Here is a 15042-nt window from a genome sequence, read left to right as displayed (position 1 = left end):
ACTTCAACCTTGAGGCAATTTGGTATGTTTCTGAGGGAAGAACATATGAAAGTCTTTCCAGTTCCATCCACATTGTTGCAAATGGCAAGATTTAATTCTTTTTGATCGCTGAGTAATATTCCATTGTGTATGGACATGGAAACACACACACCTCCCTTCTTTATCCATTCATCAGTTGATGGAACTAGAGTTTATTATGTTAAGTGAAATTAGTCAGAAAGACGAATACCAGATGATTTCACTCCTATGTGGAATTTGAGGAACTCCGCAGATAAACATAGAGGAAGGAAAAATAAAATGAAGACAGAGAGGGGGACACACCACAAGAGACTCTTAAATACAGAGAACAAACAGGGTTGCTGGAAAGGAAGGGAGTGGGGGGATGGGCTAAATGGGTGATGCACATTAAAGAGGGCACTTTTTGAGATGAGCACTGGGTTCTACTCCTGAAATCATTATTACACTATATGTTAACTAACTAGAATTTAAATAAATACATTAAAAAAAAAAAAAAGGCTTTCCAGGTAACAGGGAAGCTGAACTTTGAAAAGTCACTGTTGTTTGTAAAAGTAAGAAAATGAATTAAAAATGACACCAGGGATGATGAAACCTCTGTGTAGGAAAACTGCTTCTCCTAACCGATTCGCTCAAAAGCAGTACTGCTTCTCCTAACCGATTCGCTCAAAAGCAGTAAGGGGCTAGGAAAATAAAGAACTAGGGTTGCATGAGGGAAGGAGCAGGGAATTACTTGACCTGTCTCTTCTCTCTTTCTGGGGGGCGGCAAGGTGACCAGGAGGGTTTCTAGATTTGGCCACCAAATCGGCCACGTGCTGCCCACCAGGGACTGGTTTTAACAGCCTCACACACTGACCCCCTCTCTTTGTATCCCCCCCCCCCCACAAATCCCCTCTAAAAGCTATAGAGCCTGGGGAGCCTTCTCAGACTGGAAGACAAAGAACCGCCACCCTACTGTGCACATGTAGTAACAGCATCTCGATCAAAGTGATCACGTTCCAAGATGAGAAATGATCGACGCATCTTCATCTTCAGCGAAAAGAATCTGGATGGGCTTGGAGATAACCAGGTCTCATTTGGAAGTCTTGGTTGCACGGCTTATCAAAGACAAATACATGACATAATGCATTCTTACCGAAGGACACTTTGTTGTCTGTGCTCAGATGAACATTAGAGAAGTGAAAACCTCCATTTTCTGAAGAACTTCTGCTCCCTTAGAAAAATAAATTCTCCATGTACTGGGATGCAGCACTCATGTAAATATTTAACTGAAAGCCTGGGAGGAGCACCTTGCTGTGGCCATCATCTTACCACACTGGCTCCAGCCGGGGATAGTCACTCCAGCCTGGGGGCAGAGGAGTCGGTCTAGCTGGCTTCAGGGCGAGTCCATCCTGGTGGCCGGCTGGGCTGCCCTCTCTAACAGCCAAATTTCTAGGCAGGCTATCTACCTTTCCTTTAAAAAAAAAAAAAAAAAAAAAATCCCCCTTTTTATGGTCCCAGCTTCAGAGAAAAGAAGGATGCCAAGATTAGGATGCAGGTTGGCCTTCAAGACTCCTACATCAAAAATTCTAAATACCTTGTAAGCCGCGCGAAGAAAACAGCTACATTAGGTCATGTAAGGACGAATTGCTGGAATTGTTAAAAATGATTTTACAGGTCTTTAAAAAAACGGGGCGCCTGGCTGGCTCAGTTAGTACAGCATGCGACGCTCCATCTCAGGGCTGTGCGTTTGAGTGCCACGTCGGGTGTAGGGACTGAAAATAAAATCTTTACAAAGAAAGTCATTTTACATGAGGTTTTCATAAATGTCTCATTTATTTCAGCCAAGATCTCAAAAACAAAAAGCCAAATTACATCAGAAAGTATCAGCAAAAATTATCCCGATCTTGGGCAATCTGCCAGATTCCAAAGCGACTGGTTGTGAGTGTAGCTTTGTGTGCAGAACCACATCACTCTGCCAGGGGGCGCCCTGGAAGTGAACGAGGACAGGGGGAGGACAAGGGAAGACTCCAACTCAGGATCTTCAGTTGCACTGAGATACGGTCACCACTCGGGTTAGAAAATTCACAGGGCAGCTCCAGAGATGGAGCTGTTAAAGAATGGTCTGACGTACAGCTTGACCATAGGTTTGGAATTCTAGAAATATCTGACCTCTGAATTCCAAAGAGTATTATTTGGTTAAGTACCTGGACTAAAATGAAGGGCTACAGCAGACACTACTGGTTCGTCAGAAATGAAAGCACCCACATTCCCTGTCCTTGTGCGTCCCAGATGTGGCCAGCTGGGAGCACACCAGTGTCATCTCTTCTTCCCAGCCATCTTTATCCTAAAACGTCCTAAAGTAAGGACCACATGGAGACCAGGCTGTCGCAAGGGTTTTGGAATTAGTTTTCTTCGATTGCCATTTACTATAAAATGGATACAAATGGACTAATCCACCAATGGAATATCATGAAAAACTAATAGCTACAATTTTTTTCCATGACGGTCACTGAAATATATGTCACCTGCCTTAAAATAAGGCAATAGTTTAAAGAAACCATGACTCATATACCCATGGCATCTAAAAATATGATGTGGAAAACAGTATCATTGAGACTGGCCAGCATCCACTTCTGTCTGTGGCCTACCCTAGCTCCTTCATGTCACATACTATAATCTTTTGTTCTCTGATGACAATCGGTACATGTGTATGACAAGCCCCAAAGTACCATATTTTTCCTGCTCATGGGAATAAAACTACATGCACTATATTTTATCTTCCCCCTGACCCTGATTTTCAATTTATAGGGCATTAGGAGTGTCCATGCATTGAAATAGGTGCAACACTTTGAGAGTTACAGAAGATTTGAGCCAAAGACTAGTTCACAGGCCTTTACCTAATGTTTATCAATCGTATGGAGATGCTTTGGGGATATTCATTTTCCAGTCATAGACCTTTACTTTTAAACAATTTTAAGTACCCAAAGATGAACAGGTCAACAAAACAAAAGAACACAAACAGCTATGGCTGTCTACATGTGGCTAATCCTAGCAGCCAAAGGGGAACCTTTCCAAATGTCAAAGAAAGGACGTCTCTGGACTAGAGACAAGGCAAAGTGCCTTATTGTTGGTTGTTGGCTTTCTTGTAGGAATCCATCTGTGATTTCTCCCATTTAATAGGCCTCTGGTTTTAACTTGCAAAGCATCCCTTTTCCTAAAGGATAAGACTAGCAATAAATAAGTAGAGCATATTATCTAATAAACCTTACTATCATCCCAGAAAGTCTCAGTAAATATAAAAGTGAACTACCTAGTGGAATAAGTAGTGTCTGTCAATAGTGATTCAATAATGGTTTATTAAATGATGAATACCTTAAACGCCACCTCTACTTGTTACTCTCCCACCTTAGAAACTCAGGACCTAGATTAGTCACACTGGTTACTACTACTACTTAGCCCCATGAATAACTAATTCAAACATGACTGGCAGGAGAGTGCATTCATAAGACTTACGATAAAGTAATCAGGCATCCTAAATCTTTTATCTGGGCCGTAAAATGTACCGAATTACCTATGTAAACTCTATCCCATTGCCTAGTTCTGGAAAAATCAGGGGGAAAAAAGAAAGAGATCAGCACCCATAAAATACTGCATGCCACTTCCTTTGCAGCTATTCCTAGCCAGTAAATGGGAAAGCTTTCATTTTTCAACTCGTTTTTTCACTTTTCCTTGATCCTCTACTTTCTTAATGGCGGCTTGGATAGCCTCTTGGTCACCCAGGAACTGGTGAGGTCCAACAGCGTGCAGGTTCTCATCCAGTTCCAGAAGAATGGGGACTCCAGTGGGAAGAGTGATGTTGATAATGTCTTCATCGGAGATACCTGTAGATTGGGAGAGGAAGGGACAAAGCATTAAAGACAATACAGAAAGTAGTTCTGTTCGGTTGTTTCACTGTACATTTACTGAGTCCCATATTAGCCACATGTCTGGAATTACACCAGATACTGCGAGGGATTCTAGCTACAGTTCCTGGAAGTAAAAAAGCTTCCTGGAAATTAAAACAAAAAGTAGAATAGCCAAAAAGTGGAAACATCCTAAATGTCCATCAATTGATGAATGGATAAATTAACTGTAGTAACTGCAGTATAGCCATACAATGGAATATTATTTGGCAATAAAAAAGAACTAAGTGCTGATACGTGCTAAACGTTGATGACCCGTGAATACATTATGCTAATGAAAGAAGCCAGGCATAAAGGACTGCATGTTGTAGGACTCCATTTATGTAGGAAAATCTAATGTGAGAAAAATAGATTAGGGATTGCCTAGGGCTAGAGGGAATGGGGAAATTGGGAAAGGACAGTTAAGGATAGGGTTACTTTTGGGAATAATGAAAACGTTCCAAAATTAACTGTGGTGATAGACGGGCAATTCTGTACATATACTAAAGCCACTGTACTGTACATTATGAAAATAATATCTCAAGAAAGCTGTTAAAAAATACTAAACAGATCCAAAGAAGTTAAATTAAAGTTCTCAAATCACAAAACTGATAAAGCAATCACACTGGACCTGGTTTTCTTATTCCCAAATCCCAGGACTTCAACTCTGGTCATCTGACTTGTCCACGGCTACTTCTAGCTCAGTGTAAGGAGAGTGGAGAATGTTTGCATCCATACTCTGCCCTTCTGAAGGGCTAGGTACTAACTAAACAGTAGCCCCTAGTGTTCCTCTGTCTTCAGGACTGGTAAAGGGCATGAACAGACTCATCTGATCCCACTGAAACAGCTAACACACTGGGATCATGATGGGCCAGGTTTAGGGGTTGTAGTCTGGGACCTTAGAACTGAGTTCTAGGTCTTTGGCAAGGGGCTGGAGAGCCCATGGGACTCTCCTGTTTGGCCATGGCCCCAGATCTAACCAGATTTTGATAGTTCCTCTCTTCAATAGCACCACCCTCGAGCTCTTGTCTATGGCTCAGATAACAACTTACTTTTGTGCGGGACCAAATCAAAGAGCCAACTAAACAAAGGCCATGAGAACTATAATATTTCACATACAAAGGAAGGAGACATCAACAAAAATAGAGACATTTCCAATAAACACCAAGTTGACATTCCACTTTAATGACTACTCAAATCATTCACACAGCAGACTAATTACTTACAAATATTTAAAATGCTTAGACTGGTTAATAATCAGTCAATGAGACTTAAGAGACTGCAATTTTAAAATAGCGAATTAGGAAAAACCACAGTGAAGCTATTACTCATTACTCGATTTTGGCATAAGGCATTCTTCGTCCTAAGAAAGTCAAGCCAGCAGAACTCCTAAGGCTAGAATAATGCATCTGCACTGAATTAAGCCAAACTGAATCAATACTGCATTATGCAATACCATATTATAAATTCATTAAATGGAACATCATATGAAAGTTAAAATGAGTGGACAAACAGCATTTCCCCTGTCTGATAACTGGCTTAGATTTTTTATACGGCATCCGAGAATGTTTGAAGGGAAACATCAGAGTTCTCACCCTGTAACTGCCCTTCTCTGTCTCACTCTATAGCCACCCCTTCTTGAGCCCCCAACCATTGTCTTCAATTCTTGAATCTTCATGTAGGAGCATCTAGGAATCAATCCAAATGATTGGGCTATTTCAAGTAAGAAATCATGCAAGTTTATGGTAAGTCAAAGAGGCAACTCAATGCCAATATGGGGAGAAATTCAAAACAACTCCATTTTCTGCATACAGGATTAGCTCTAGAAAGTTAAATCTGCACCTATGAGCCCTCTCCCTCAAGTCATTATAGCAGGAAAAGGAACCACTACCAGTTACTGAGATGTCTGTACTTTATTTATTTTTTAAATGTTTTTTTTGAGAGAGAGACAGAATGTGAGTAGGAGAGGGGCAGAGAGTTAGGGAGACACAGAATCAGAAGTAGGCTCCAGGCTCTGAGCTGTCAGCACAGAGCCCGATGTGGGGCTCGAACCCACAAACTGTGAGATCACGACCTGAGCCGAAGTCGGACGCCTCACTGACTGGTGCCCCAAGATCACTGTACGTTAGTAAGTATATTCATACTTACATTGATAAGTATATACATTAGTTAAGTATATTAAGATACACTTACAGCATTCACACTTTGCCTTCTATTAGAGGTGGCTGTGCAAATGCTTGCTTCTCCAACCAGGATTATAAACGCCTTGAGAAGAGGAAGCATGTCTCATCCATCCCTGTGTCACATATGCTCTTAGACCAGTGCCTTACCCACTGCGAGAACTCAGTAATGTTTGTTCAACTGTAAAGAATACTATTATGCATTGGCTGCCAGGATCCAGAAACTGTTTAGCTATATGATCCACTATTACAACTATATATATTGTATGAATCTACTTCTTACACAGAAATACAAGCAATAAGGAATAAAACATTAACTACAACCTCTAATGCATAAAGTCCACACACAAAAACTCTCTGAAGACTTTGCCAGAGGTCCAGGACTGGCTGAATTTCAGAAAGAGATCAAAATGGGGACATAAGCTCCTCAAAAGCAAGGATTTTGCGTGTCCAATTCTAGGGGCTGTATCCTTAACAGTACCTGATTTGACAGGCCCTCAGCACAGAGCTGAAACAAATAAATCTGAACTCTCTGGGCTTTCCAATTACATCTAGTCTTTTACTCTTGAAACCCTGATTAAAGACTATGTTTCCTTTATAAGCTTACCAAGAAAAAAAAAAAAAGGAGAAGGCTCTTAGCCTTGAATAAAAGGCATTTAGTTGCTAATAAACAATTCAGGGGCGCATGGGTGGCTCAGTCAGTTAAGCATCCGACTTCAGTTCAGGTCATGATCTCAGTCCGTGGGTTCAAGCCCCGCGTCGGGCTCTGTGCTGACAGCCAGCTCAGAGCCTGGAGCCTGCTTCGGATTCTGTGTCTCCCTCTCTCTGCCCCTCCCCTACTCATTCTCTGTCTCTCAAAATAAAATAAAGACATAAAAAAACAAATTTTAAAACCAATTCAAATTAAATTTGTCTATATATTTTCTTTGATTTCCTCTGAAGGGTTTACTCAAAATCTTTGAATCTCGGGCAACAGGAGAAAAGATGTCCAGAGTGACAGATGTGTCACAAGACGAGAGCAAACCCCAACTCTATGGCGCATAGTTTAGGAAACTGAGGGAAACCACTTCAATCAACTCATTCGGCCGTGAGGTGCCACCCATGCCCCACTTACCTCTCCCAGTCAAGTAGGTCACAATTCAAACCCTGCTGATGGGCGATCTGTGGTGAAAGGTCTGTATTCTGTTGTAAAAATGAGACCGGACACAAGATGTTCCCAATTTCATACATGATCTACCTATTTTTAATTAGAACTCTTTAAAGTATGGATGCTACTTTGTACAACTTAAAGATATGCCTGGTGAACAAGTGCAAGGGTGTTATTTGAATATTGTAACGTGATGATAGAATAACAGCCTCTACTTTGGAATAAGGCAGAGAGAAGAACCCATTCCACACTGAATTTTATAGTTAAAATAGCCAGCAACTTTTAAAAGTAAAGGTTTTTCTACATCAGTTAGATTTTGAATAAGAGAAAGCTTGACCATACCACCAGAAAACCATTTGCTTCACAGTAGGGAGGTATGCTTTTGCAGCTTCTCAAAATATCACAACAAAATGCCAAAGGTGAAGCACTCACCAGCCCCGCCACCACAGCTGGCCCCGGCTGACCTGCCCTCCCGGGCTCTCTAATTTCGCCTCAAGGCTTCCCTGCCTTGCTAAGTGTGCAGCTGCACCCAGTTCTTCCAGGATCAAGCCTGTTGTTCACGAGTCTCCTGCATGCCACTCTGATTCCAAACTTGAAACTGCCTAGTCCTGTGCTTGAACCCAGACTAAACAATCCACTTCCGCTGGCAAAATGCAGACTACATCCAACGCTTCAATTCAGTCCCTGGCTTTTCCTTCAGTGTGGGCCAGCAGGAAACAAACAGGAAGTGACTATGCCAACCACAGAGAAAGAAACACACGCCTGTCTGAAGCGCTACAGAACAGGATGCTTTTAGATATGAAGCCTGCCTTAGGAGCTCTCTTGGTGGTGCTCTGTGAGCAGTGTGTCCGAGCCAGTCAGTGGAGGGTCCTGCTTTTTGCCTGGACTTAATAGCACAGCACAGGTAATCCTTTATGCTGCTAAAAGCAGGAAAAGCAGTCCCTTATGTAGGAAATTTCTTACTATAGAATATCTCATAGGTCTGTCTGAAGTCCTTCTGAAAGTGTCAAGAACTACTTTCCAGTTAAAAGTAATGCAATCTCCCAATTATCTACAATTTAAAAGCAGAGACACTAAATAAGTAATTGACATGGTAGAGGCTGTCCTGATCAGGTGAGAGCATATCCTGGGCACTGACATGGGTTCCTGTGTTTGAAATCGTTGTACAAGAGTGTGGCCTAGCTCCAAATCAGTGACATTTGCCTCACCATACTGTTCATACTCCTGCATTGACCTATTCTTTGCCTAGTGGTTGTGAGAAGGAAAAAAGGACAGATAGGAGACCCAATGAAGACTAGAGAATTCAGTGGCAAGTGAGCAGAAATAGTTCTGGGGCAGAAAAACCTTTCCTAGAGAAGCTCACAACCTCGAAGTACAAAGCTTTGTGGTCCAACAGTTTACAGATAACTTAGGAAGACGAGCTGTGACCAGTGAGTCCTTATGCTGTCCATGGTTTGGGTGCTGAGTAAAGTCAGCACCACTTGCTCCCCAAGTCTTGAGAGAGCATACCGGTGCTCTCCAGGTTAGTTTTCAAAGGCAAGATGAGGTGTGTGTAGCAACCTTCATTTAATTCTACTAGTTGACAAACTAATCAAGTCTATTATCTTATGCAACAAAAACCATGGTCCCCAATAGGGCAATGGTCATTTCACTGCATAAAAGCAAGACTTCTTACACTGAGGTATAATTTACATGCAGTAAAATTCACTGGTTTTAGTGCACAGAATAGTTCTACGAATCCCCCCAAATTTCCTTATACTTCTCTGCATCCTACCCTTTCCTCCACTGATTTGTTTTCTGACCCAATAGTATTGCCTTTTTCTGAAAGGCATATAAGTAGAGTCATACAACGCATAGTTTGCTTGTTTTTTGCTAAAACAAACAAACAAATTTATTTTCTCACAGTTCTGGATTTATTAAGGTCTGAAGACACTCTCCTTGGCTTGTAAATGGCTGTCATCTCCCTGTATCTTCACATGGTCTTCTGTGTGTGTGTGTCTGTGTCTTGACCTCTTATGAAGGCACCAATCCCATTGGATTAGGGCCACCGTAATGGCCCCATTTTACTTTAATTACTTCTTTAAAGACTCTGTGTCCAAATACAGTCACATTCGGAACTACTGAAGGCCAAGACTTCAATAGGAATGTACAATACACAGCATTTTTAATACAATTTCCTTCACTTAGCATAATGCAGTTGAGGTTCAGCCACGGTGTTGAATGTATCAGTAGTTTGTTCCTTTTCACAGAGCAGTTTCTTTAAGCAAAACAGCTTAGCAATCAATGACTGATTGGTCAAATGAAACAAAGTATGACCCAGATACACTGAACAGCAGAGTAAAACACAGGATGAACCTCAGCTTTCCAGGAAGCTCACAGCCTCACTCTAGTTCCTGTATCAAACAGGATATGTATTTAAAATGCCTAGAGCTGCACTTAGCAGGCGCTCAAAAAGAAAAGGTCACCTTGCACGGCTGGACTAGGGAACACCATTCACAAACCACAATGTTAGGGTAACAGCAATAATAATTTGAGACTCAGTCAGTTGCATCAAATTAACTTTTAATGGTTAACCTGCCAAAGATACTCTTGACTCAGCTTCTTAAAACATAGTATTCCGAACAAAAAATAGATCAAGGCAAGGACTACTTTTCAGAAAAAATTTAAAACAAAAAAGCCCAGGTGGTAATCATGTGTGGAAACTCGGTGAACTGGGTTTGGGTGGAGTTCACAACTCCAACTAATTATCATGATCATGGCTAAGTCAGCTGAGGTCTGTCTGGGTTTCTTTTTCCCTCAACAGCATCTTTTTCACAAAAGGAAGAAGTGTCAGTCAGGACTTGACTACCTACAGTATAATGTCCAAATAGTTGAGAACGAAAGTAACATCTTAAGAACCAACACTCTCCATTGTTGAGGCATATACAAGGTAGAGTAGATGTGTAACACTAGTATACTTTTAAGTAGAAAGATCATAAAGCACTTTGAGATTTCAGGGTAGACTAATATTCTAATTAGTTATTTAACTGGGTCATCATCCTTAATCCTCAAAGTTAATGTCTTTAAACAAAAAAGTATTTTTGTGATATGAAAGTATGCTATCACTGATTCTATCAGCCACCACACTCCTCCCCCTCAGAAGGTAACATGTTTTAAGTCTGTCAGGCAGTCTAAGGAGAATACAGGGAAAAATTGCCCAGTTCCCTAAAAGATCCTGTTAATAGGAGAGAATTTTATATAAACATATCTAGAAAGCATGACTAGGAATCAGATGAATCTATAACCACCAACATTTTTACTTTTGTAATCAATGCAATGAATTTAGCAACTTTTGTGGTTAGAGGAAATATGGTACCTGGTCACACCCATTTCAGGGATTCATTCTAAATACTAGTAAAGGCTAACATCTTTATGGTAAGCTGACCACAAAACTTTTCAAGCAGGGCACTTTTGAAAGTGAAAGGAGATGCTATTAATAATTGCACTGGAACAACAGGTATCAACCAGAAAATGGGGGTGATAATAGTCATGTAACTGTACAGTAAGAATAAATTGGCAATTAAAATGGTAAATTTTATGATCGTTTTCAACAAAATGAACATATATACACACAAATAAATTGACCAGTAGTCCTTCCTGTAAGGTAAATATCTATATTTCCCCCTAAGATTCACTTAATTTCTGTTGTCTTAGAAAGTTAGCATCCAGGGGCTCGTCGGCGGCTCAGTCAGTTAGGTGTCCGACTTCAGCTAAGCTCATGATCCTGTGGTCCATGAGTTCGAGTCCCTCACTTGGTCTCTGTGCTGACAGCTCAGGCCTGGAGCCTGCTTTGGATTCTGTCTCTCTCTTGTTCTGCCCCTCCCCCACTCACACTCTGTCTCTCTCTGTCTCTCAAACATGAATAAATGTTAAAAAAAAATTTTTTTTAAGTTAGCATCCAAATTCAAAGGAATGCTTTCTTTTAGGCTGGGAATTTATCAGGTACCACATAAAACCCTATAACTTGAGTGCCTGAAAGTCAGACATGTGAGGTAAGAGAACTAATGCTGGTATTCCTAATCTTGTAAACCTATACATCCAGAATAAATTTCTAAAAATCTAAAATATCATTAACAGAAATTATGTGGAAGAAATAACACACTATTTCTTCTGACCTTGGGAAAGTCATTTATGCTTAATTCTTAGAGCTGTGACATAGAATACATGAATCTCTTACAGCGTAAGAGAAATCTATTAGTAGAAATCGGCATTTAGGGAACCCCTAAAACAAGACATGGTAACTAATTTATGAAGTGATTCTAAAATCTAAAATAATTTCTTCCATGTTAGGTGTGGAGGTCATTATAGGGAATCACAGGAACACCAAAGAGCTCCATGAATCTTAACAACGGCACCACCAGGGGGAACTATAGGCCAAAAGGAACAAAGTTGTTCTACTGGGATGGGCGAGCCAAGAGTACACGCCAGCCTCTGCCTTCCTATGTGAAGATCCCAATCTTCACATCCACACCATTTGTTTTCCCATCCTAGGGCTTGTGCCTAATGGCATATTCTGGATTTTCAGCCATTTTTTTCATCCTGAATGTCTGCCATCCGCCCTGGTCACCGACCCTCCCATTTCCATTCCTTGTCTCCCTCATCTACACCTCCCTTGTCCTCTGCTGCAGACATTGGCCAACTCCACAGCTTTCCTACTTTTACATACTTCCTCCTCCAATCTCATACCATTTGCCTCGTCTAGCATGAACACTGCTATTTTAAATCAGTTATCTTCCAAATAACAACATTCTGTATAAGGCCTGTAGATAGGGATAGGGATAAGAATTATAATTTAAGGGTGCTTCAGTTGCGTTAAACTCTGAAAAGTGATTTAGTGCTATACATCCAACTTAGGGGAAAAAAAAAAAGATCTCCAGAAGAAAGCTTAAATAAAGCTTGAGGACTAAGGCCTACTAATTTCTCAGCATTTCTGCTCTAGCGGTCAAAGCTGTAGTTTATTTTATTTTTTCCTTATTCTTTACGCCACATCCATACATGCCTACTTTGGATAGTACTTCCCATATTTGCCCTAAAATATTTTTGTCTATGTTAGATCCTTTACTCTTTCAATCCCATTGATTAAACTATTTTTGCAGCTTTAATTTGATAATTCACATGCCATACAATTTACCCATTTACTCAGTGGCTTTAAGTATGTGCGACCATCATCACAATCAATTTCAGCACGTTTCACCACCCCAACAAGAAACTCTGTACCTAACAGCAGTCACTCTTTATTCCACACTCCTCCACCTCCACTCCAGGCCTAGGAAACACATAATCTATTTTTTATCTGTAAAGATTTGGCCATTCTGGACATTTAAGTTGAACTGCACAATAAATGTTTCTTTGTGACTCCCTTCTTTCAGGGAATGATGACTGCAAAGTTCATCCATGTTGTAGCACACAGGAGTATTTCACTGTTTTTCATTGCTGAATTATATTATATTATATGGATACCAAATTTAATGTATCTGATCACTAGGTGACACGCATTTGGGATGCTTCTGTGTTTTGGCTCCTATGAATAATCCTGCTATGAAGGTTTGTGTACACGTTTTTGTTTGGACATAGGTTTTTATTTCTCTTAAGTATTGTTATGAGTTGAACTGTTACCCCTCCAAAAAAGTTATGTTGAAGTCCTAACCTCAGATGTGACCTTATTTGGAAATAGGATCTTTATAGAGGTAATCAAGTTAAAATGAGATCTTTTGTCCTACTCTAATTTTATTTGTGTTCTTACGCAAAGGAGGAGTTTGGACAAGAGACAGCAAGTGAAGACTGAGGGCTGTACGGACACATCTACAAACCAGGGAATGCCAAAGATGCTCAACAAACCCAAGAAACTAGAAGACACAAGAAAGGATAGAGAGAATATGACCCTGGCAACACTTTAATTTAGGACTTCCAGCCCCCCAGAACTGTGAGGAAAATTAGTTATCTGTTGTTTTAAGCCTTGCACTTATTGGTACTTTGTTACAGTAGCACTAGGAAATGAATACAGGAAAATACCTAGGAAATAGAACTGGTGGGTCATATGCAAAGTGCATGTCTAATCTATTGAGAAGATGCCAGACTGTTTTCCACAGCGGCTATACCAAATGATTGTTTTTCAGTAAATTATTAATGGTTTCAAAACCTCCCTCAAATACAGAAAGTAAGCTTTCTATGGGTAACCGTGCCGTCCACAGGTAATTCTCGCTCTACTCTGACCAGGGTGACAGTCTTCTTTACCATTAGTTAAACCTTCCCATTCCCTTCAAAAAAGAGCAGTAACAAAGAGTGAAAACCCAGAAGGGGTACCTGGATTGGGCTGTGGCTAGGGATGCAGAATAATCTTAAAGACATCTAAACCCAAAGACAGTTGAAGAATAAATGGTATTAAATAGCAAGAAATCATTTTTAAAGGGAGGGTTTCCTAGCTAAGACAGGGAAGAAAAGAGGTTCCTGAAGGAAATGATGGCATTTTCTTTAGGGAAGGGAGATTGGCCACAGAGAGACTGAAGTCTCATCTCTGGAAAAAAGGGAACTGGAGTGGTCAAACAGAATACATCTTCTGGCAGAAACTTCAGAATTCTGAATTTCAGTTTGCTGTTGACCTAACAGAAGGCTCGACTCTTCTTCAAACAATAAAGTACTGTGGTCCAACAATGATGAAGTTATTTATCATTAATCAAATACCTGACTATTCTCAAAGAGGAAGAATAGAACCCTTTATGTAGTTGAGTAAATAAGATATATACACAAACAGATTGAGTGCCATGTCTAGCCAATAACACTTTTAATAGCCAATAAAGTCTGCAGAATTTAGATCTCTGCACAACTAATAGATGCAGGCATACGAGTAATGATTTGGCTCTTGGCCATGTTATAAAAATTAGGGGTAGAAGCACATGCTAAAAAAACGTTTACAATAAAACCTCGTAAAGATCACTTTGTTTGGTTACCAATAACCTATTTTCACTTATTTCACATACACTGTCCACATTTTCACAGCCTCATAGAGAAAAGTAAAGCAGAATGGGCAAGGAATGTTAGAGAAATGCATTCTAATATCCTGGGCTAACTACTGCTGCTACCTACAGGAAAACAGAGGACAGAGCAGGTCACTCAAAAAGCACAAATGCCTGGTATTACTTCATGAAGGGAGAAAGGGGAAGGAAGAACCCCCTGTAAGTGTCACAGTGCAGTCACTGATGCCCCAAATTGGTGAGCCTGAGTCCTTAGGGGCTCCTAGTCTACGTCCCTTAAAAGGAAGATAATAATATTGTACATTTCAGAATACGTTTAGAATACAACATGAAGCAGATAAAATAAAATTGAGCCGACTGATTATCTCCAATAAGACATCCTTTTATTTTCCTTCTTCCCAACTTTCTCCCAGTCAATGACTAAGTCTGGTCTGGAAAGAAAGGACTGGAACAAAGGAATTGTTCAAGAAACTCAGATCTGAAATGCTGGAATACTTGTTCAGTGTTGGAAGAGCATGGCAAACACTGAAGTCTAGATAATTTTGTTTATTTATCTGGAAAAACTCTAAATAAATTGACTTTACACACCATCTCTATAGAAATTTATCCCCTCCCTAGCATGCTTTTACCTTCCTACAACAAAAACCTTATTATCCTTTAGATCAACAGTTCTCAGAGTGAAGAACCCCAAGCAGCAGCAACCAAATCACCTGAAAACACCTTAGAAATGCAAATTCTCCGACCACACCCAGGTCTACAAACTCAGA

The 15042-nt window shown here is 40.4% G+C and overlaps 1 protein-coding gene across 2 annotated transcripts in view; it reads right to left on the bottom strand.

The window, feature by feature from the left end:
• Window positions 1–1795: 1795 nt before the first annotated feature.
• Window positions 1796–15042, bottom strand: part of BPGM (bisphosphoglycerate mutase) — a 54274-nt gene continuing 41027 nt past the window's right edge. For both annotated transcript variants that reach the window (XM_039242950.1, XM_039242946.1), the window contains exon 5: window positions 1796–3878. In XM_039242950.1, the coding sequence (XP_039098881.1) occupies window positions 3697–3878 (182 nt within the window). In that variant the 3' untranslated portion in view covers window positions 1796–3696. The remainder of the gene's footprint in view (window positions 3879–15042) is intronic.

This window comes from Hyaena hyaena, unplaced genomic scaffold (genome assembly GCF_003009895.1).
Source record: "Hyaena hyaena isolate Hyena2069 unplaced genomic scaffold, ASM300989v1 scaffold_8, whole genome shotgun sequence".
Classification (NCBI taxonomy): Eukaryota; Metazoa; Chordata; class Mammalia; order Carnivora; family Hyaenidae; genus Hyaena; species Hyaena hyaena.
Note: the sequence above shows the minus strand (reverse complement) of the source record. Positions and strands in the feature narration are given on the sequence as shown.